At 37.6% G+C, this 24,169-nt stretch overlaps 2 protein-coding genes across 4 annotated transcripts in view; both read right to left on the bottom strand.

Annotated features, from left to right (window-relative positions):
- scai (suppressor of cancer cell invasion) overlaps positions 1 to 10,244 on the bottom strand; it is a 31,958-nt gene extending 21,714 nt beyond the window's left edge. For 2 of the 3 annotated variants that reach the window (XM_085414720.1, XM_085414722.1), the window contains exons 1-2: positions 9,994 to 10,244; positions 6,295 to 6,419 (exon numbers count right to left, since the gene is read on the bottom strand). In XM_085414720.1, coding sequence (XP_085270846.1) covers positions 6,295 to 6,401 — 107 coding nt within the window. In that variant the 5' untranslated portion in view covers positions 6,402 to 6,419; positions 9,994 to 10,244. Of the gene's footprint in view, positions 1 to 6,294; positions 6,420 to 9,993 lie in introns of those variants that run through there. The other variant, XM_085414721.1, reaches the window with a different exon arrangement.
- A 1,574-nt stretch (positions 10,245 to 11,818) lies between these two features.
- Positions 11,819 to 19,438, bottom strand: ppp6c (protein phosphatase 6, catalytic subunit). The gene is made up of 7 exons (XM_085414719.1): positions 19,280 to 19,438; positions 18,063 to 18,158; positions 16,322 to 16,387; positions 15,629 to 15,770; positions 15,436 to 15,515; positions 13,030 to 13,239; positions 11,819 to 12,925 (listed from the first exon to the last, which is right to left on the bottom strand). Exons 1-7 carry the CDS (start codon positions 19,352 to 19,354, stop codon positions 12,677 to 12,679), a joined length of 918 nt encoding a protein of 305 aa, XP_085270845.1. The 5' UTR covers positions 19,355 to 19,438; the 3' UTR covers positions 11,819 to 12,676.
- Between the last annotated feature and the right edge of the window lie 4,731 nt (positions 19,439 to 24,169).

The following is a 24,169-nucleotide window of genomic DNA, read 5'->3' as shown; positions in this document are numbered from 1 at the left end:
TTCATTCAGCAGAACAGAGTCACTAAGAGCTAGGCTTCAAAAGGCAATATGAGCTAAAATTTTACTATTGGAAAAGTAAATGCAAGTTAACTTCGAAACTTTTCATAAAAACTGGGAGTACCCAACATATCCATGTCAGTCGGGGGCCTGGCCCCATTTTGTACTCAATTTCTTAGTGTCAGTTCTGGCCAGCTTGGCTTATATCAAATGGCAGGTTTACCAACTCAGCAGGAAAACTCCTGCTACTCCAGATGGCCAGTCTCTGTTTATTCAACAGTTTTTCTGAAGCTTTCTGAAGCTGTGATAGCCACTCTAACAATATCGCAAGAAACAAATCCAAAAGAAATGTGACTAGGAATGCATCTGAGGACTAGATTAAGTGTAAACTACAATATCTTGCTTCGTGTATGACAAAAAGAAAACAAGCAACCTTAATTAAGTAAGTAAGTAAGTAAGTAAAATTTTATTTATATAGCACATTTCTAGATAGAGATCACAAAGTGCTTTACAAGATATAACAGATTAAAAAGACAAAATACAAACAAAGTTAGCAAAAGGCAGTTTTAAAGAGATGTGTTTTTAGCTGTTTTTTAAAAGTAATCAATGAATCAGCGGATCGTAAGTCCTGAGGAAGGGAATTCCACAGTCTGGCGGCCACAGTAGCAAAAGCTCTATCACCCCTAGTTTTCAGTCTCGTATACTGAATGACAAGTAGGCCCTGACTACTCGACCTCAGAGACCTACTAGGGGCATAGGGCTGTAAAAGTTCAATGATATATGGTGGTGCTTGTTGTTGAAGAGCCTTGAAAGTTAAAACCAAAATCTTAAACTGGACTCTAAATTCAACAGGAAGCCAATGTAACTGCATGAGCAACGGTGTTATATGTGAAAATTTAGAAGCTTTCGTCAAAAGTCTTGCTGCAGCATTCTGAACGATCTGCAGACGCTCCAAAGAACCTTTATTTAAACAAGTAAACAGGGAATTGCAATAGTCCAGTCGTGAAGAGATAAAAGCATGAATAACAATCTCCAGTTCGGTATAGGATATAATAGAGCTCAATTTAGAAATATTTCTTAAATGATAAAAGCAAGACCGAACAAGAGATTTAACATGACTATCTAACGTAAGAGCAGGATCAAGGATAATCCCTAAGTTCCTGACAGATGGTTTTACAAACGTTGAAAGAGGACCAAGAGCATTTATTATACTGGGTATATGTCTATCTGGGGCACATAAGAGGACTTCGGTTTTACTTTCATTTAGTTGGAGGAAGTTTTCAGCCATCCAGCCTTTAATGGTTTCCAAGCACACATTTAAAAGCCGCAGCTTAGAAGCCTCTTCCGGTTTAAAAAGATATATAGAGTTGGATATCGTCTGCATAACAATGGTAACAAATATCCTCAAAAGGGCTCAAAATGTGCTGAAGAGGGAGTAAATAAACTAAAAACAGTAATGGCCCTAGCACAGAGCCTTGTGGCACACCAAAAGACAGGGACGCAGAAGATGATAAGAACCAAGTAAGGCCAAGGCTTCAGTCAGGGTGATTTGTGTAGTTGCCATTTTTTGAATTGTTGTGAGCAGCATGACCCTTGTCAGTTTTTTGTTGTTTTTTTTTTTTTTACAACTCCAACAGCAAACTCTAATCTTAGAATCTTTTCTAGATGTAAGGAATTGTGTACAAAAGACAAAAGTGTAAAAAAACCAAAGAGCTTCTACGCTTAAGCGCTTTAAAGCTTTGCTGTATTGATGACAGCTTTGTACATGCTTGGCAACATCTTAACATTCAGCTTCTCACCCAGAATGGGTAGTGTTATTGATAAAATTTCTTCCTTTCTTATTGTGTGTTCAGACCCAACACAAATGGCACTTTTAGATCCAATAAAGGACTAGATGTTACAATCCCAGTCTACAGCATAAAATCCTCTTCTGTTGTTACATTGTATTTATATTAAGTCACATCGAAACAAACAAACAAACCACAGTAACAATTTTGCAAATAAAAAGCGTGAGTAGTTACTTTTGCTGTGATTTTATGCACGGGACAAAGTAACAGTAACTTTATTAAGATGTGGATTGCCGTCTAATTGGGTCTGCCTGTTTTGGACATATTAATTTGTCCTCCTTTTAGTAGATTGCCTAACTCATGCCTGAAATGAACAGGCTACTTCTATGCTTATAAATAAATTACTTAGTGAAAAATCTAGGACCAGTACTGCTTCTTGATCTCAGGAGTTCTGCTCAGAGTGTGAGGGACACTTCTTTTTCCTTCTGTAACATTCAGTAAGCTGCAGCAAGTAAATGGTAAATGGTAAATGGCCTGTATTATATAGCGCCTAACTAGTCCCTAAGGACCCCAAAGCGCTTTACATATCCAGTCATCCACCCATTCACACACACATTCACACATTCACACACTGGTGATGGTAAGCTACATTGTAGCCACAGCCACCCTGGGGCGCACTGACAGAGGCGAGGCTGCCGGACACTGGCGCCACCGGGCCCTCAGAAACATCATAGAGACATCATGTTGCTTCTAGCTTTCTCTCTAAGTGATCATCTCACTTGTAAAATGTAAATAAAAGCGCAGTTGGTATCTTTGATTTATGTCCGTGATCATTCTGTCAGCTGACATTGCGGACGAGAAGAAGCAGCATAACAAGAAGGTGGAACATAAAATGCAATTGGGGCAAACTCCAACAACGGGTGGAAATGAATCCACTAAAATGGCTTGCACTCTATAGCAATCACAATTAGTTTCTAAAGAGTGTAAATAGGTCAGCAATGCTCAGCTGATAACTGCTTCAGTTATAAAATGTTTCAAACTTCAAATCAGGAAAGTACGACAAATAGCCATAAGTGGCATGAGTTAGTTAATTGTGTTGATGCATAAATGTTGCCCATCCCGTTTCCAAGATATACGTTTATAAGAAAGATATTAAAGATTGGAGATCGCTAGTGATTATGTCAACATTAGCCATGGCTCTCACTCTAGATGAATCACAGAGATTATATCTCTTAAAACGGGAACCTTCATTCATTTTTTCAGCAGAAGACTAATAGCAAAGACATACAGGAAAGCGCCTAAAGGACATCCCTGTTTCACCCCACTGGAAACAAAAGGTTCACTCAAAAAGCCATTTACTTTTACTTACACAATGGACTTTTATGAAAATTCACATATGTCTATATCACTGTCTACAAGTAGGAATGTGAAACATAAACGCTTTCTTTTGATGCAAACCTATATAAAGAAGCCTGTGTCATTGCCAGTATATACAATTTCTCTTAAAGTTATCTCACATCTGAAGACTACAAGTCTATTTTTATCAATAATGATACACACATCATTAACTCCATTCATTAGAATTTTAGCTAATATTTTATAATCCACATTCCTTATAGATTGCTGCCTGTAATTATTTAAATTTTGATTTGATTTTGATTTTATTGATTAGCATTCAAATTCAAATCTCAGTGAAAACAGTGAAAAAAAAACAAACAAACAGTGAAAACAGAACAAAAATCTACCATAAAGAAAGAAAGCATGAGACAAGGCTAATCAAAAGGTATTGGCTGAAGCATTTGCTTATTACGCCAACCCTTTTCACAAAATATCTTTTTGTATGCAGCTCCTGTACACAGGGCTTGAAGAAAATAATAAAACAAAGCAAAAACCAAACAAACAAACAAACAAACAAAAAAAACAACAAAGAAAAAAAACAAAAAACTTTCCACCTTAGATAAGTAACTACATCAAAGCAAAAGAATCAAGAGGTTTTTTTCTTTCCTCCTTTTTGCTCTTTTCATTCTTGATTTATATATTTTTCTATTACTCTATTTTTAAACATGTTTTTAAACAAGGAAAATGAACCACACCTTTTTAAATCACTGTCATAACTATTCCACAGGTTAACTCCTCTAACAGAAACACATCTCTGCTTTATATTTGTCCTTATCTTGTTTTTTTTAAAGAAATCTGTTCCCCTTAAGTCATATTGACTCTCTCTGACTTTGAACAGCTTCTGAGTACTGGGGCAAAGCAAGTTATTTTGTGCTTTATACATTATCTGTGCCATTTTATATTCAACTAAATCATAAAATTTCAGGGTATTCAGATTAATAAACAAAATGTTAGTTGGTTCTATATAGTTTGATTGGTTTATAATTCTTATAGCTTTTTTTTGTAACTTGAAAATATGAAGAGTGTTCGTTTTATATGCATTACCCCATATCTCCAGACAGTAAGTCATATATGGAAGCAACAGAGTACAATAAAGTGTGTATAATGTTTTTTTGTTCAGGACATGCTTTGTTTTATAGAGAATAGCAATGGTTTTTGACATTTTTGTTTTCACGTGGTTTATATGAGACTTCCAACTCAGCTTATCATCAATTATCACTCCAAGAAATTTATTTTCGTACACTCTTTCAATTTCAATTCCATTAACCCTTATTTTAGATACATTTTTCATTTGTCTAGTGCCAAAAATAATCAATTTTGTTTTCTTTATATTTAATGATAACTTATTTACATCAAACCAGTTTTTTAATATATTTAACTCCTTTTCCGCTGTAGTCAGAAGCTGTTCTAAGTTTTTACCTGAGCAGTACAGAGTGGTATCATCAGCAAACAATACACATTTTAACAGTTTGGAAACACTACATATGTCATTTATATATAATATAAATAATTTAGGGCCCAGCACAGAGCCCTGAGGAACACCACAAGTTACCTTCAACTGCTTAGATTTTACATTATTGAATTCGACATATTGATATCTTTCATCCAGGTAACTTTTCATCCACTTGTATGCTATCCCTCTTATGCCATATCTCTCTAGTTTATTCATTAATATAGAATGATCAATTGTATCAAACGCCTTTTTAAGTCTATAAAAACACCAACAGTATATTCCTTATTATCTATTGCATTAGATATCCCTTCAACAAGTTCCATCACTGCCATTGAAGTGGACCTTTTCACTCTAAAGCCATATTGGTTATCACTTAGGAGATTATGCTTCTCAATATATTTATCAAGTCTATTAACAAATAACTTTTCTAAAATTTTTGAGAACTGTGGGAGTAGTGATATTGGCCTATAATTGGTAAACTGACATCTCTCTCCGTTTTTATGGATTGGAATAACTTTTGCTATTTTCATTTGTGAGGGAAACACACCAGTTTGAAAGGACAGATTACAAATGTATGCGAAAGGTTGCACTATATATTCTATAATACTTTTAACTAATATCATGTCAATACCAAAACAGTCAGTGGACTTTTTATTTTTAAATGTCTTCACAATGTTAATTATTTCTCTATGAGTTGCAGCACCAATAAACATGGAGGACACATTCTGAGTAATATGTTTATTCAGGTCGTTATTATTTCTTGACTCTGGAATTTCTTTTGCTAAATTAAAGCCAACATTTACAAAGAAATCATTAAATTCATTTGCAATGTCTTTAGTTTTATCAAGCACAATATCTTTATCTTTTTTAAAATAATCTGGATAATTCTTATTTTTTGAGCCCTTTTTGATTATAAATCACAATCATCGCCATTTTTATGAAATAAACACACGACTATCCATCTTACTCGTGTGTAACACAGGTCTATCCATTCCTGCCATTACTCAATCTGAATGAAGCCATGAAGAACATTACCAAAAAGGCGACATTCACAGATTACTGAAGCCACCAATGTGGCACATTCCAGGTCGTGTCACAATCCTACTGTCCAAGATGATACTGGTATACATTTTTATGTGATTTAAAAAACAAAAAAGAAAAAGAAAGTCATATTACGATATGAATGAAATAGCAATGCAATAGGTGGAGACTGGTTTTAGCATTTGAACCAAAACCTTGGAGAATGCCAACAAAATGTTTCATATGCATGCATTTTATTCATTTTATCTGCCTGCAGAAGTTTCAGGATATCAGATTTTATGTTTAAAACACATTTGTTTTGACTAACGTGATATTCTGTTCATTTCATTCTTAGTTATAATTTAATAAATGAATGCAAGCACCCAAAAATGTTTATGGTTTACATTGTATTCATTTTTAAGCCATCAAATAACAAATTTACAAATTTACATGAGCTACACATCAATCCACCCCTCTAACAGACAGGGCACACCACTTCCTACACTGGTACCGAATGCTGCAGAATAATCCAGTGAAAACACACTCTTGAGGGGTATCTGTTCAATGCACTGTAAACCAATGTTAGAGTAGAAAACACAGTCCAGCAGACAGAAGAAAACAAAGTAAATTCCAACCAACCGTAGCCCATTGAAGAGTTGCTTGGACTTGTCCAGGAGATAGCAGAAGTCTGTGACAGTCTTCCTTTCACCTAATGGAATATCATCCTCAGTCTCAGCTCCAGTCATGACACTGACTTTTCGCACCTGAATTTAAAGAGAAATACAGACCGTATACGGTCGATACTCTATAGACTGATGGTGATGGATTAAAGAAAACATTTCAGTTACAAAAAAATATTAGTACTCATTGAAACGGAAGGAAACTACATGAAAGTCAGCCAATCAGAACTTGTGACTGACTAAAGAGGAACAATTTAGACCGTTAAAATGAAGCAAAAGATTGTTGTTGTTTTTTTTGTCTTGATTTCCGGAGCAAATTCCTGATACTGTCTATCCTGTAACACTTACATCATGATTTAGTAAACTCCAGTTGTTTTTAAACATCTATAAATAAATTTGATTTGACTTGAAAATAATCTAGTCATATGTAACATGTTGATATGCATGGTTGTACTACTGAACAAACACTGATAATTGGAGTTATCCAAGCGTCTTACTGGTGGCCTACTTACTTATGAATAGAAATAAGAAACTATGGAGGAGGAAATGCATCACATGGTCACCCTTTTTTTAGGTTGACCTGGGATGTCCCATATTTCATTCTCACAGTGGCTGCAGTCTCCAGTTTGCTAAGGATGTACAATCAGGTCAAGGCAGCAGACAGCTAGGGCACAATGTTCAGCTAATGCTCTGCATGTTAAAATCATTTGCAGCTAATGACAATTTTACCGTGCTATAAACATGTCTGGCTATAGCCCCTAAGTTACTGTGCATGTGTGTGGCTCTACATCTGTTTGGCTTTTAAGTAATGTAAATCCATAATTTCAAACTGAAGAGTTAAAAAAGGAATTTTTTTATACATTGAAATTCAATATAAACCTCACCTTAACAGATTTTTCAGATTAATTAAGCACTGCCTAAAAGTATAATTTTCCTGTACTTGTGTGGGCATTTGATGCCATGACGGTGTATGTGGTGAGAAACGGCAATAGCAACAAACAAAGCCCTGTCACATTGAGTAGTTATGTATGTAGCTGCATGTCATGAAATACAGTTAACAGTCCATTAATCCTTTTCTGAGTGGGCGTGCCTGTGGGCGTGTCAGTGTTTGCAGTAGCAGAGTCGGGATGTTAACTGAACTGTTATGTATGATGGATTATACCAAGTTATTCCAGAATAGATACAATGACAGTAAAGGGCTATTCTAAGTGTTTCTACATTTCTAATATTATGATTTAGGGCTGGGCCATATTATACCGTTCACGGTAATACCGGTATAATGTTAGGCAACTATAGGAAAATGAAATATTGCGATAGAATGGGAGTAAAACACGCATGCGCAGTGCCTTTGTTTTCATACGCACATGGCCGATTGTTGAGTGAAACAGATGAACCAGAATTGGTTTGTAAAAATGGTGAAACTTCCGTGATGTGGAACTGGTTTGGTGTTTGTCCGTCAGATACATGCAAGCGGCCGTCGTTATTGTCGTATTTGTCGGACTAAGATGCTCTTAAATCTGGAAGTAATCTGGGTCCTAAACTCTGTATGCTTCAGGTCAAACAACACTGCAGCATCACTGAGAGTTAAAAACTGTCTCAATTCTTTCATCTTTAATAAAACGATCAGCATTGCTGCTTTACCAGGTGTAACTATAAAGTTTAACTTCCAGGCATCCATGAAAACAAAATTTATTACATTTAACGGAGTTAGAAGTTAGCAGGAAGCTATCGGAAGTTAGCTCGCTAGTTACCTAAGCATGATATAGCATGTTCAGACTGAGAGATTTCTGAAAAAATTCAAACGTACAGCTCTGCTATCACTTCCAACATAAATGAAGACAGGAAACTAAACAGCAGTGACGTTTGTAGGGTTACTGAAGTTGGGCTAGCTGGTATATAATGATGTGCTACGTGATCGCTAGCGACACAGCTATGTTAGCATAACATAAACAGTGAAGCTGGAGGACGAACACTAACACTTTTCCACTTATAAAAGTTAACGTGAAGGTTCCTCATGGCTAGAGACAAATTCAATCGCATGGCAGGATGCTGTAAACGGACCAAACTTCAGTCAGGAGAACAACTGAGATAATCCATCCACAATACAAGGTTAGTCATTAATATACTGCAACAACATGGGAATAGAGCAGCTGCCAGAGAATTCAACATTAATGAATCAATGGTACAGAAGTGGAGGAAGCAAGAAGAATGAGTTTAATAAAGTTTGATTTATCTGACTGCTTTGTTTCGCTTAATGTGCCTTATAATCCCGTGCACCTTATGGTCCGAAAAATACGTACTGCACACTGCAGTTTAATGTTGCAAAGCACCTCTTTTTAACTTCAGTGGATATTATACATGGTTATGCTCAGGATATGTCAGCCCATTTCTACTGGAAATGCCTTTTGGTTAAACTTTCAGCAAGGAATTTGCATTTGCACTGTTACATTTTTATAAAGCTTTTAATGTACATAAAAACCAGCTTCTTGTTTAAGTGAAAATAAATGGAAGGTTGTCTTTTTGCACTAGTAATGTTGTGGAGTTGTATTTTGTCTCGCATCAATTATATCGTCAGTTATATCGTTATCGCAAATTTTCAAATATATATCGTGATAAATATTTTTGGCCATATCGCCCTGCTCTATTATGATTACAGTTTAGTCCAATGCTAGATTAGCAAAGTCTAGAGTTAAGTGAGTTAGTGGGATGGTGACTATCACTGTGCGCAGGAAAACTTGTGAACGGAACTCAAGCTATCTTTACTTAACTTATGTAATGAAGTAAATGAGTGTAATGACGTGGAATGACACGTCATTACACTCATTTACTTTGGGGTGCTGCTTATATTTTTATTTAAATAAATACGTTTAGGCTATGGTAAAAGTGAGGTTTTTCATGTAAAGATTTTTCAGAATATGCTGCGAACACTTCTGTCTTGTAAGTTAGAGTGCCCTAGCTGCTTCTTAAATAAGACATGCGAAGACGGCACCTTGGTTATTTTTGTATTGTCTAATTATTTCATGAAACTGATGTTCTTTGTATGAAGTGTGTGAAGCCTTATTTTACTTGTAGTACCTAAAACTTATGCTCAGTTTTAAATGAAGGCGAGAAGCTGTGAGAGAAGGTCTGCATGACAATCTCATGCTATACATCATGTGTACCATTGTTTTCTCTCGCTTTCCCTTGTGGCTTACTTATCATGTTAACAGCAGCAGAGTTGGTAAAAACCTGTCTCACCTGTGAACATCTCTTTGTTCCAAACCAACACAACATGCAGCACAAGTAGTATTTGTCACTATGTTTGGAAGAAAGATCTCCAAAAATAACAATCAAGTTTGGAGAATTTTTTTTTAAAAATTAGGTAAACTGAATACCAATATTATTATCACTGGTAGATGGGTGGCATTCATTTAAATCCAATTCAAATTTCTGTCTTTGCCGGTAAAAATCTGTATCAAAGAGCGTGATTGTGCTATGAGCTCTAATAACATAGCTCATTCCTGATATCTAACATCAGCATCATGAATAAAATCTCAACATAATAAGCATCTGGATATTAAAGATAACAGAGAATACCACATATATGCAGGTGACACTGAGTGCTGGCGGTTGCAGGGCTTTAACCGCCTCTGCTTGTGTAATTGCCATTTGTTCTTACCTGTGCAGCCGGCTAACGGTGACAAACTGTACTATCTTTCACAGAGATGCTTCTCAAAAATCACAGCGAAAGCCTCGACGAGCTCTACTGCTGAAGCGCGACTTTCCTGGCATCTCAGTGCGTGGAAGTGCCACCAGACCGGCTAACGAGTTCCCCCGCAGCGTTGATTGGACTGCTGTCTGTCCGAGCTTGAACGCTGCTCAAAGGCTGTGACAGGCGACGAGAAACAGAAGGCAGGGTGAGGACCGCCGCTGGCACTACTCCACTCCAACTGGCTAGCTATTTCCGGGTCAACTATTTCAAAATAAGAGCTTCACATCGTTACAGTTTTTAATAGCCAAAATTTTTACCAGTAGTAGTATGATCCTATGATTCCTTAATGCCATTTTAGATAATGATTACAAAATACTGGTGGCTCAAAGGTGGAGTGTTTCAATATTAACATTCAATTCAGGCTTAGGTGGCTGGCTTCAGGGTCACCTGATCCAGCCCAGCCCTAGTTGAAGAATCGTAAAAAGGAGTGGGGTTGTCTGTGTATTGAATCCAAACTGGGAGCTGTTTCCACAGAGGAGGGCCCTGAAAGCTGAAGGTTTTGCCTCTCATTCAACCTTTACATATCCAACAAACCACAAATAAAACTAGGGTGTCGTGGGGTGTAGTTTGTGGCTCTGTTCAGGGGAGGGGTGGAGCAGAGGATTCAGGGTGTGGTGACAGGGGAGGCTGGTTGGTGCCTAAAAGGCCCCGGGAAATGAATTTTCCAGGCGACTCATTACAACCCAATGGCCGGTCACATGGGATATGATAAAACTCTGGAGCAGATAATGGCCTGATTTTATTGGCCGGTCATCCTAGCGGATGTGCGCCAATGGTGCGCATTCTGCCTGGAGTTTCAGCTGGTTAACCAGCCAGCCATTCCAAAAGTGCCTTTGCACTCACTGACATTAATAGAGGTCCCTTTTGAGTGCATAGGTATGGTCCTCACTGGGCCATTTCACTGGAATGCATGGGAATAAGGCTTTGTACTAGTTGTGGTCGATTACGGTATCTCGAAGCAGTGCTGCTATGCACCATTTCTGCAATAAGTGTGGGGCAGGCGGTGTTTCAGATCCTCAAATAGATACTGAATGACCAGGGCACACCATTCTGTAAATCTGTTCGGACCAGTATGTACCACCCTCAGACTGATGGGCTGGTGGAGCAGCTGAATAACACTTTAAAGTTCATGATTTGTAAGTTTAGTCACGAGGATGAAGGCAATTGAGCTCGCTGGTTAGCACATCTGTTGTTTGCGGGAGGCCTCCACGGGTTTTCTCCCTTTGAGTCGCTGTTCCGCAGAAAGCCGCAGGGGGTTTTGGACCTAGTTAACAAAAATTTGAGGAAGGTCCAAGCCTAGCAAAAAATTGAAATTTAAACACATTTAAACTTAAAAAAAAAAAAAAAAAAAAGTTAATCACATTGATTTTACATTCTTTCCAAGTGTCATAGTGTAAAGCCAAAAAGGATAAAAATAAATAAATAAATAAACTGAGCTTGTTCTAGGAGTAAACCCACACCAAATTAATACCTATAGAAGAAACAGAAACAAGCACTGGTGCCCTGGATGTTTGATCTGTTGTCTGATGATTGATGGAGAGAACTTCAAAAAGTGCATTTTGGGTAAATTTTGAAGGGTCACGTCAGGTAAGAGATGTGGTTGCTCTAGATAGCTTCTGTCATTTGAAACCTCTCCCTTTTACCTACATTTAGCCTCAGTAAATTTGAGTTTGGCAATCCTGGGCCAAAATTACATCATTAGTAAGGTTCAAATGACAACTACTTGCAAATATTAAGGAAGAATGTTTTATTGAAATTAAAACAACAACAACAAAAAACAAAAACAGGAAAACAATGTTAAAGAGGCCTATGCTCTCCTAGAATTACAGCTACTTTTCAGCTATTTATTTTTCCACAATTAAAGATTCTGCTTATAAAATGCCATAATTCATCACACTGCAGAGATGGATGGGAAATTTTAAAAAGAAAGATACCTGTGGGAACTTGCCATTTAAAAAAGAAAAAAAAAATCCATGTGCAGTAGCAAGACACTTTTTGAACTGAATAAATAAAAAAGGAAAACTAAACTGAAGCTAAAGTATGAAATCAGCAGTTAAGGCAAAACGCTGAGAGAATCGCTCAGGAGCTTTTTACACAGTGAATCAAAGGAAACAGTATTTATCACGTCACTTATATGCATCTATTGTTGGCACGCGCTACTATAAATATTTGTCAATTACTTTCCTTGGGAGGGATACATAAGATCAAAAATTGTAATTATTTAAAATATGAAGTCATTTAACAGTATGAGTCTGGCATTGGGCGTATAAAAAGATATTTTTCCTACTTTTATGGCAGAATGTGGGTGTGGTGCAAACAGACTGTAGCTTAAAGAAACTCTTTGCTACTCAAAACACTCTTAACTTGTGTTAATTTCCTAAAACATGTTGTGAGTTTACAAAAAAGGAAGGAAGCACGGCATGGATCTGATGGCTGACCCAACAGGTGCTCTTCAGCTGCACAGAGAGAAGTGCAAAAAACAAAATCCAGGAAGTCTTATAAGATTTCCTGCATGTAATCTTTTGCTGAATAATATTTGAGGGATGAGAAGTCCAGAGGGTAGCGCTAAGAGAAAACTTCCGCTTTATCATTAGAGAAAGTAGGGGGTGGTTGTTCGAGGAGGTATCACACGTTCAGAGTCGGGAACGGCTCGAAACAGCTTGGGCTCTCGTCTGTTGACGTCCTTGAAGACCATGATGGAGGCAATGTTCCCACAGCGGTAGCAGTAGTTGGGCGCTGACCACACGGTCACCAGTTTCTCATCAAACATGAACTTGTAGCCTTCGTGAACCAGCTGGTGTGCACGGCAGATGAGCTTCAAGTTGTTGATGTGAACAAACTAAAACACAACAGATTAGAGAAGTAAGTAAAAGGAGGTTGACACACCTGGGTTAAAGGATGCTTTCCAATGACTGGTTTTCCAACACGGATGGCTCAACATACCTCATTAGTAACCTTGGAGCCAAAAAGCCAGCCAGCACCTCGTGGACTGATAGCCCAGGTGTCCACATCCTCTGGATCTGACCACACAAGATCACAAAAAGCCCCCTTGTGAGGAATCTCCTGGTTGCGTTCGATGGTTCGGATCTGGTCCAAAGTCTTGATGTCCGGTGAGAGACCACCATGGACACACAGGATCTGCTCATCTATCAACTGGGATTAGGGTTTAAAACATACTATTATGAACAAATCAATGAATAAACCCAAGTCAATAGACATCTCTATTAGCAACACTTCAAAGTTGCCATCTGCTTGTCTCTGTTCTACTCTTTCACAAACTGGAAAATCCTGACAGCAGAACAACTTTCAGGAAAGTTTGAAGTGCAGTACATTCAGCTGCTAAAGAGTGCTCATGAGATCTGGTAGCAGAACTGAAGAGGGCAGTGTCAGAGTGTTTTCACACCTTCTGTGTTTAGTCCGTTTAAATCAAAGTCTGGTTTGTTTTCCTCCTTGGCCAGATTCATTTGTGCAGATGTGAATCGCCAAACAAGCATACTGAGACCATTTGGAGGAAGTGGTCTCAGAGCAGTTCTGAATCAACTCCAGAACGGTTTGTTTATGGAGTGAACATGATCTGACCTCAATCTAGGACTGCAGCTATCAATTATTTTTGAAATCAAGGAATCTATTGATTATTCCATTGATCAATCATGTAATATGCTAAGAAATACTTTCTTCTTATAATAAGCAATAAATATCCGAAAAAGAGAAAAAAACCCCCAAGGCTTTCAGAATGAACTGCTCACTGGTTTTTGAGAAGATTTTAGAAACTGCAATGTTTTAAAACTTAACTGCATACAACAAATTTAAACTCAACTCTTCGATTGCATGTATGTGGCATATTAAAATTCTTTTAAAAGAAACATTTTCTTAAATACAAAAATACATAAATAATCCCAATACAGTCAAAAGACATATATTCAATCTCAACTAAGGCATAACAAATTATCTTTACTATGTCTTCTTTTTGGCTTCCTAACATTAATAGGAGGCAAAAAGAGTTCTGAAACGAGGCAGTTCTGGTGTCCGCTCATGTTTGAGTTCAGTGTGCAAGTAAACTTGGTATCAGACTAAGTTAACAGTTCATCTGCATATTTTAATATAAATTCAGGAGGCTCGTTGGTTAAACGTCTCCATTGTTTAACACATTGGCAGGCTACACAGCCGTGTGTTAAACAATGCATTGAAGCAAAGAATGTGGGTCGAAGATTTTTTATAATCAAATTATTTGAATTACTCAATGGATCCTTGCAGCCCTTGATCCAGACCAACTACCAAGTGTGCATTGTAGCCATGTACGCTTTATATTCCAGATTGTGGAAAGGTACTATAGATGAAAAAATGATCTGTATGAGCTAGCAACTAGCTGTGAACGTAAATTCTCCGACGGTCCCACAAACACCACCTTCTTCCTGTATTTGCTCACTCCCCAGACACACCTGGCCAATAAGTGGACTAAATATTCTCACATGGTTTCTAGCGGCTCATTCTGGTTTCCTTTGAGTTCACTTGGATTTTTCTCAAACCAAATCATAGGGAAAAGCTACAAGTTTATTAACTCATAAATTGATTGGGACCAGAATAAACCATCTATTGATGTGAAAACACCCTTACTCTACAAAAATGTCTGCCACACTTTACTGTTCTTACTCTTCTCTAAAAGCAAGAACACATCCAAAATCATAAGTGAGCTGAAACCTTAGATGCATAATTTCTTGAAATCTATCTTCCTGCTGTTGAAACAGACTAGCTTGCGATGACGGTCATGGTTATGATTCTGCCTGTGTCATGACCATTTTCAATAGGTTTAGCACTGATTGCATCTAGCGTTTATGTATGGAGTGAGTTGTTTTCTGGCGTTCTATAGTTTTGTGTTGGTAATACACCTGTTACAGAAGATTATATGGATACTTATATATCCATAAGATCATTAAAAGAAAGAAGTAACCTCAGAGTACTTTTTAATTGAATTCCTGGAGAATTATTGCCTTGATCCTTGTTGTGCTCTGTCTGTGATGATGAATACTGTAATAAATATTTAATGCAAAGCTAACTGCCTGCTGGATAAAGGCACCTTTTAATATTAAACCCCCCAAAATTAAGAAAATGTTATGTAAACCAGTGTGCTCTTTGTTTTGTTGTGATGCTAAAGACCCAATGTTTTAAATTGCAGCTTATTATGATAATGTATTAAATGAAGTAACAAGCAGCCATTTACATAAAGATAACATACAGGGGGTGAATAGCTACTTAAGATGTCTTTATGGATGCACTGGTTCCAATTATGCTGCATTTAAAAAGGAACAATAGTTAAATGTCATGTAACCGGAGAGAAGGAATCAGACTTACAGCTGCCACAGTCAGCATATCAAACACTTTCGTGCAATACCGCCAGGCATTTGCATTTCCATACTTTGTCTGACACTCATCTAAAACAAACAACAGACAAACAGAAAATGTAAACCATTGTTAATAATGAATTTTGAACTTAGTAAACACACAAAAAATGTATTTCCATAAATACATGAAGTGAAGTACATACCATAAAATCCATACACTTGAGTTATCTGTCTGCTCTCATGGTTCCCTCGAAGGAGTGTGATACGATCTGGCCACTTGGCTTTTAAAGCTAGCAGGTATGTAAAAGTCTCCAAACTATAATATCCTCTGTCTACAAAATCTCCCTGGGAAGAAGAACAAGAAGACATTATTAAAGACTCAGACACTAAAAAGGTTCTGGAAAAGGTGGATATTTGTATGAGAACAGAACACCTGCTTTTTATTTTAACTAGTTGCATTAAACTTGCAAATGCAGACTGGTTAAAGCAACATGTAACTAGGGATGTTCCTGGTGACCAATTTCTTAGTCGACTAAACGAAGAAACAATATAAACTAACCCACTAGTCTAAAAGTAAGACACGCTCCGATATTAAGTTAAATTTGAGAACCGTTTAATGGGAAATTTCAAAAACTAATAACAAAGGCATCTGAAACTATTAATCACGTTCTTCAATAATGAGTCCTGCCACTTAAATGTGCGGCACCTCACATCATGTATTATCAACATTACACGTTATTCAAAAATTCTCAATGATAGGTTTTCATGGGCTGATTCAGCTGCTGAGAGGCATTACAATTTTATGTAATGGTATTACAACATGCCTAACAGCCTTCATCATTCAGATTTATTTAAATGTGCTGCAGCTCAGGCAAAAGTAAAGGGAGCTTACTTACCATGAAAATGTAATTTGTGTCTGGTACTTGGCCTCCAGTTCTGAAGAGCTCGCATAGATCATAAAACTAGAGAGGAAGATTAAGAAGAACTCATCAATCAAAATATTTAAATTAGAACTAGCACACGTACCAATAAACCTTGAAACCAAAATGAACTAAACTGGGGTACGAAAAACCCCTTTTCCACTAGTAACTACTTGATTCAACTTGGTTTTTAGGGTTTCCCAACAGGTACCAGTACTGGTAAAAGTACCTGGTACCAGCTACTTTTTATAGTACCGACTCAGCCGGGGTTCCAATGAGCCGAGTCGAGCCTGACGTCAATTGACTGCATGCCATCACTGGATAAATCAAGAGTGACTCCTTCACAAGAATCAAACCCGGAATTTTTGAAACCAGGCAACGAGGGAAATGGCTACACACAAACTAACACCGTGGTCCAATGACAAGGTGCAGATGTTTACTAATGGTTTAGCAGCGAGTATATTATTGTCTTGATGTTCTCAGTTGTTGTGTGCCATAATGACCTCACCCACATTAATTGCAATTAAAAATGACCGGAGCAGAGTAGAGCAGAGTCAAGTTGAGCAGAGCCAAGTAGGTGCTAGTGAAAAAAAGAATCCTAACTTAACTTATTTCCAAATTATATTCGTATTATAAATGCTTTTTATGACTGCAATAACATATTGCCACCGATCCTATATTGGGGTGGCTGTAGCTTTAGAGGTAGAGGTAGAGTGGGTCATTTACTGATTGGGAGGTTGCCGTTTCAATCCCTAGCTGCTCCAGTCTGCATGCCAAATATCCTTCAACAAGATACTAACCCCAAGTTGCTATCTGATGCCTCCATCGGTCTGAATGTGTGTGAATGTTAGATGGAAAGCGCTTAAAGCATAGAAAAAAGTGCTTGTGTGAATGAGGCGTGTTATATAAAGCGCCCTGAGTGCTCTGGGAGAGTAGAAAAGCTCTACATAAGAATCACTCCATTTACCATCTAAATGGAGTGATTCCATTTAGATGGTAAATGGTACGCTTTTCTTGTTAGCGGTTTCTTTCTCTCTCTTTTTTGCTACAAGTTGACTCATGGCACAGGGTACACCACTGCTCATGATGGAATGAGACCTGTTATCTCGGAGGAGCTACAGAGTAGACAATGGTGCTGCAGAGCTGGAGCTAAACAAAGAGCTGAGGTGGAAGAGTGGGATATGAAATGTCCATTCCAGCTATTATATGGGGAATGTGAGGTCCTTGGATAATAAGATGGACAAGCTTGTAGTGGTGATTCAGACCCAAAGCAAATACTGATTGGCTTCCCAAACTTGCAAAAACAGTTGAACAAATTTGTCCACCTGAAAAAAAAGTGCTGAAGTCTTGGACAACTTCACATCAACAGCATGCTGAACTGAAGCTGCAGACAAGAAGGGGCTAAGTAAAAACTGTTTCCTAAAACAGAAGTGCAGCAAATATTACAGATGCTCAATCAGTCTGTTGTGGTTTTATTGCCATTTTAAAACTCAATTTGCTTTGATGATGATTAAATATTTTACTGGTCAATAATAATAATAATAATAATAATAACAATAACAATAATAATATTCACTTCTGTAATCAAAAGTATTTTCAAAATATGGGATAAATAAAGCATTTTTTTCTTCTTCTGTATTTTGCCCATGGTGAAAATTGTGCATCACCCTGGGAGAAAATTATAGAAGAAGAAAAAACAAAAATCACACAGACCTACCTGACCATGAATGTCTCCACAAACTGTAACCGGAGTAGCGACTGGCTGAACATTTGATTCTTCAAGCAGCAAATCACAAACATAATCACATAATCTCTACAGGAGGAAAAACACAACACTGTTAGTGGACACAGGCACCTGGAAACACACTATATTAAAGGCAGCGTGTGTATCACACAGCCCATTAAATTCTATTCTTACAGATGGACTGTAAAATGGGAAATGGGTTGGGATTTACATTCTGTGCTGCATCTTGTGCAACAATACTTTTACATGCAGACTGAAGGATCTTCCACTATCTCCCGAACCACAGCACTAGAAACGCTAGAACTCTTTAAAGGCGATTTGTAGGCATGATCTGTGACAAGGTAGGCACTCAGCTGAGTGCTATGTTTCTGCAGTCATGTGACTTTCACATTTCATATTTCTGTGGTAATCTTGTAAGTAGTTTAACTGCTAGTTACAGTTAATTAAACTAGCTGTAGTCCAGATTTTTCCCTATGTCAGATCGGGCACTAATAGGGGCCATCTATTTCCAAGTATGAAGTAATTAATGTCCTACTGAATATTAACTTGTTTTTTAAGTGAAACATTTTCACAGCAGTGTGACTAAAGGACTCAAATGGGATGTAAAGAATACAGTTAGGAACTACTTTGATCTCAGTTCATTCTGAGACATTTACAAAGTCAAAATGACTCCTTTTTCAGAAAGTTTCATTTTTCTTTGCAACGCACTCAGAGTCTGTCTGATATTTAGCTCTGCTCTGATCGCCGTTTCAAGCAAAGCCTCAGAGCAGAGGGATGAATAAACGTATAGATGTTGTCTTCCTTATGCTATTTACACCCCCAGTGCACATTTCATCGGAATATTTCGGCTACCATGATATCTTTCCACAGTTAAACCTATATCTTATATTTAAAGTTAATACGGCTTATGGTAACGGCAGACACTGACACAGCAGTGGTTCCCATTACAATGTTTTAAGTGGCACCTTCCTCACTATTCACACCGACGTGTTTAACAGAGTCAACATGCGTTATAATTCTGTGAGATTCATTTTTAAAAGCTGAAACAAACAACAGAGTATTACTTGAGCGTGAAACCCAGTTAAAACTACCGGCCACATTTGTTGAACAAACCTCGTCTAGTCGCACCATGACCTTTTACGAATACTAACAGAGCTTATCTGAAGTTAAATCCAGAAACTTCGACTCACCTTTAGATCATTTTCAGGCAGATATTTGCACTGTCTCGCTATTTCTACGTACTTATCGAGGTCTAAAGGCGCCATTATCGAAACGCTAAAAGCAGCTAAACTGCAGCTAGCTTCCTTTTCTTCTTCCTGTTCGCTCGCCGCTCCTTCATTTTCAACTTCAATTCCCTGCATCAAATCAGCCTACCACATCCTGCCCACATTTTCAAAATAAAACTATTTACCAATGACACAGAGGCTAGTAATGAACAGCAACTAAATTAAACTTAGAAATGTCAAGAAAGAAAATATATAATCTACCATAAGTGCTCATTTAAATAAATTTCCGGCTGATAATAGCGAATGTTATAATACCTTTATGTCGAACGTCGCATTGAAAGGAAATGAACTGAAGCCAACTTGACTCTCGTCAATGGGCTTTATTGTGCAACTAAACCAAACATCGCCCCCTGTTGGTACGAGCACTGTGTCATCCACTTGTTTACATACAGTATTATGGAAGCCACACATTGCGCGGGGCAACGAAAGCAGTCACGTTACATAACAAACTTTACTAACATTAAATAAATAATAACTTGACCCAAAAAAATAAATCAATGACTTTATTTAAAATGTTTTATCTCCTGCCTACGACCTCTCCAAACACTTGCTGGTGTCCTTCTACTGTGGTTCAGTAGAAAGCATATTTAGTGCAGCATATGCTAGGTGCATGCCAGCTGCACTGAGGGTGACATTACAGCTATCGTATCAGCATACAAGACTACTACAAGACCACCAAGACTCAGGTACCAGCACAGAAGCCGAAACGTCAAACATCAGCGGCGCTACACATCAGTAAAGGCCCCTGCAGAAGTCATTAAAGTGTCTCATAACACTGTGCACTGCCATCACTCAGAACATCCTGTGCAATATCACAAAGGAATGTGAAATGGATGTCCGTGTGTCTCTTGTAATTCATAATCGTCGGTATTTTGTCTGTATTTGCATTAATATTTTCTATTTTTAATTTATTTATAATATAAAAGCACTTGCTTGTTTTTTTTTTTAACTTGCCTTAAATGTATTCAACTCAGGGAAATGCTTGACATTTTGCTGTACACCTGTAACATTACAACTAAAGGTATTCTATTCTATAGCTAAAAATAAAGGTTGATATTTCATGTTAATCACATTCACACTTGGAGCCACGTGAAATCATTAAAATGTGTGCAGGGCTTCTGGAAGACTCTTTTAGCCTGAATACATCAGAGGAGAAAACACAAAGATAACGAGTCAACATTACACTTATAAACTAATAAACTGTAACCTTCTTACACACAATTTCAGAGAAGTTAAAATGTATGATATACCAGCCACCAGAAAAGACAAAATACTGATGTAAAACTAGTAACCAGGTTTACATTTGCAATAATCTATTGTTAATTTGTGGTTAAATCAACTGTAACATGGGTTTTTACATGTAGCATTACATAAAAATCTTTTATATCTAATAGATCTGTGCACTTGGAACAAATCAAGAGAGAGAAATCTCAAAAGACAGTAGGTCAATAAGGATGACAACGAAAACACCACAAAACTTATAAACTAATAAACTGTAACCTTCTTACACACAATTGTAAAATCCTTAGGTTGCACAAAACAAAACATGGAAATTTTCCTGTTTAGAATTTTCTAAATTGAGTGTTCAGAAGTGATTTTACATAAAATGTGTATTTCACTTAGCTTTGTAGATTGTAAAGGTTACATTTATTAAGATATTAAATTTACTTTTAAAAAGGAAAAAAAGGTTTGTTTATGTAGCACATGTAAACACAGACTTCGACCAAAGTACTGCACAGCAAATAAATCTATAAACAAAAACAAAAATATTAATTACACAATAATAAAACAATATAACAACTAAAAGATACAAACAAAGTTTTAATATAAAAGAAATAATTTTTTTTTAAAAAAGATAAAGAAATAAATAATTAATGAGAGCAATACACTGCAGAAATCATCTTGAAATTAGCTATATTTGTTTTTACAACAACAATGCCCATGCTGCTTATCTGAGTTTAAACATTTACATTGTTTGCTCTTAGGGCAGTTTGTCCTTTTTGGCCTTGTTTGAACTATAAATGGTTCAAACAACCATCCTGAATGTCTTGATGCGCTCAATCATCCAAGTAAGTAAATCCCCAAAAGTTGATTCTGTTCGTCTGGACGTTTTCAGTTTGAGAAACGTTTCGACAGTTCAGTCAGTGACTTCTTCAGTCTCACCTGACTGCAGGTTTTCCCAACCTTATAAACAGTACCTTTGCACAATTACTGAAACAAGCACCACTGAATGAACAATGGGCTGTGAGGTCAGTGCTCAGTGACGAAAATACTTAATCTACACCAAGTTTGTGTGGTTTACTGAAGATACATAAACAGGGTTTACCTGTAAGACCAATTGTCTGTATGATCAACTAGGTCACCTATAACATCTCAAAGTTTTTGGTTTTGTTCCTCAACCCGTTGAGGCCACCTGGCCATACCCCCTGATCTGCTCTGTCTCTGATGCCGGCCCAGAGAGTTTCATCATCACATCCATCTGACTGCTGGCAGACCTGCTGAACTGAGTTGCCAGCATTGGCATCTCTCCCTGAACAGTGGGACAGTAGGTGGGTGGTGGGGTACTGCATGATATTGGGTTTTGGACCTAGTGTTTTCAGTTTTGGACTTTCAGTTTCTGTTTGATATACTCTGTTTGACCTGGTTTGTTGTAGTTTTTCTGTTTTGAGTGTATCTAATATTATATTTTAGCGTAGGTTGTGTTCTCATTTGTATTTGGTATTTCTGGTTTTTCCTTAGAGTGATAATTTATGTGTCTGTGGTTGCAATATCATGATTTGCTGGGTTATATTCTTGACATTTGTTGGTTTGTATTAATGCCCTTATTTCATTTATCGACCTTTCCCTGTGCTCTCCATTCCTTGCCAAGTCATCTTCCCCATTTGTGATTCTATCTTTTGTTACTTCCTGTTTTATTTTATTAGTCTTCGTCTTGTGTTGTTCAGTTTTGTGTCCCTCTGCCTTTTTCCCTGATTTTGTTCGGCTGTGTTCCCTGGTGTGTTCCTTCTCCCTGATTACCACATGTCTGTATTTAAGCCCTCAGTTTCCCTTTGTTGCATAATACTGTTTGTATTGTTTTCTGCCAGTGTGGCCTCTTTGTACATTCTCATTTGTTGTTGTCTGGGTTTGTAGGCTCACCTTAGGGGCGATCGTGGCTCAAGAGTTGGGAGTTCGCCTTGTAATCGGAAGGTTGCCGGTTCGAGCCCCGGCTTGGACAGTCTCGGTCGTTGTGTCCTTGGGCAAGACACTTCACCCGTTGCCTACTGGTGGTGGTCAGAGGGCCCGGTGGCGCCAGTGTCCGGCAGCCTCGCCTCTGTCAGTGTGCCCCAGGGTGGCTGTGGCTACAATGTAGCTTGCCATCACCAGTGTGTGAATGTGTGCGTGAATGGGTGGATGACTGGATATGTAAAGCGCTTTGGGGTCCTTAGGGACTAGTAAAGCGCTATATAAATACAGGCCATTTACCATTTACCTTTAAATAAAGATTCGTATTCATTTATTTGAATGGAATCTGCATTTTGGGTTCAAACTCCACACACATAATGGACTGGTTCTTATAGCTACAACGCTTTTCTACTCTTCCTGAGCAATCAAAGCACTTTATACAACTTGCCTCATTCACCTATTCACATCGATTTATACAAGCACTTTTTTCTATGCTTCTCATTGTGACAATAATATAAACACCTTGAGGCAACTGTTGTTGTGATTTGGTCATATATAAATAGAATTGACTAGAGTATCTATTTGAATTTAATACAGAATGCCACAGAGCCTCGCTTCATTAGACTCATATGAGCACCAGCTCACACTTGAGTGAGCTGGTGCCTGCCTGACTGTTGTTTTCAACCAGACATTTCCACCTAGGCCAATAGAAAACTGTTCATTTGAACAAGAAGCTAACGTATTCATGTGACAAACATTAAGTTTGTCACATGAATATGTGACATGAATATGTAATATAATATCATGAAGATGTGAAACTTGTACGCCAAGTTAATAATTTTGTAGTTTGGAAATGGGTGCTTAATATTAACGTTCAGTGTGTAAATTAGCAAATGTGATCAAAGGAGCTTGCAAAGAAATGAGATGTAGCTGGTACAGACTGAACCTCTCATTAAGGTGTGGCTATTTAAATATGTGTACAACTCTGTGTATATATGTTTATGGACAGGCATGCAATGTAGTGACAAGGATTGACAAAAACTAATATTGCATATGAGAAATATTGCACATAGAAACTAACATGGTGTATTGTACGGTTGGAGGAGGGTGTGTTTGCACAACAAAAGCTGGAGAACAATGGAGCTGAAGGCCTGTGAAAATCTCAGCGGGGTGCCAAGAGGTGTTAGGGTCTGGGGAATTTACGCAAATTTGCGCAGGGCTAGTAAATCTAGTAGTAGGGACTTGCACCAGCGGAAAAAAAAGGCTCAGTAATTCTAGTGTTAAACTCCAACCAAACAGTAATTAGACAATGTCCTCACTCTTTTAAACCGAACACAATCAAATGTCAGTGCATGCGTTGGTGCATGATGAACTGTTTCTGTAAATGTGCAATTAGCAGTCAGACATTTCCAGTCCTGTAACTATGAGACGGTCTTATATTATTAGCCTACAGTGTCCCTTTCAGACAGTACACCTATATCCATAAAATGAGTCACAGATGCATCAAAGTTAGATGAGCAACACAAAGGGAAACCTGGACGGGAGACAGACATTTTCCACTCACCAGTGCTGCAGGTAATTCAGTCTGCTGCAGGAAGATTTGTGATGAACAGATGGCTTGAACAGCAA

This window comes from Rhamphochromis longiceps, linkage group LG7, assembly GCF_057381845.1.
Source record: "Rhamphochromis longiceps isolate RC_006_pf linkage group LG7, R_longiceps_female_GT1.1, whole genome shotgun sequence".
NCBI classification, from domain to species: domain Eukaryota; kingdom Metazoa; phylum Chordata; class Actinopteri; order Cichliformes; family Cichlidae; genus Rhamphochromis; species Rhamphochromis longiceps.
This window is presented reverse-complemented; position numbering and strand designations above follow the sequence as displayed.

What these genes read in the sequence shown, in the direction of transcription:
- ppp6c (XM_085414719.1), bottom strand. Translation starts at nt 19,354, where the DNA reads ATGGCGCCTTTAGACCTCGATAAGTACGTAGAAATAGCGAGACAGTGC. An exon ending in GTGGAGACATTCATGGTCAG is followed by an intron (nt 16,388 to 18,062) that starts GTAGGTCTGTGT and finishes CTTCCTCTCTAG; the next exon opens with TTTTATGATCTATGCGAGCT. An exon ending in ATATGCTGACTGTGGCAGCT is followed by an intron (nt 13,240 to 15,435) that starts GTAAGTCTGATT and finishes CCCTAATCCCAG; the next exon opens with TTGATAGATGAGCAGATCCT.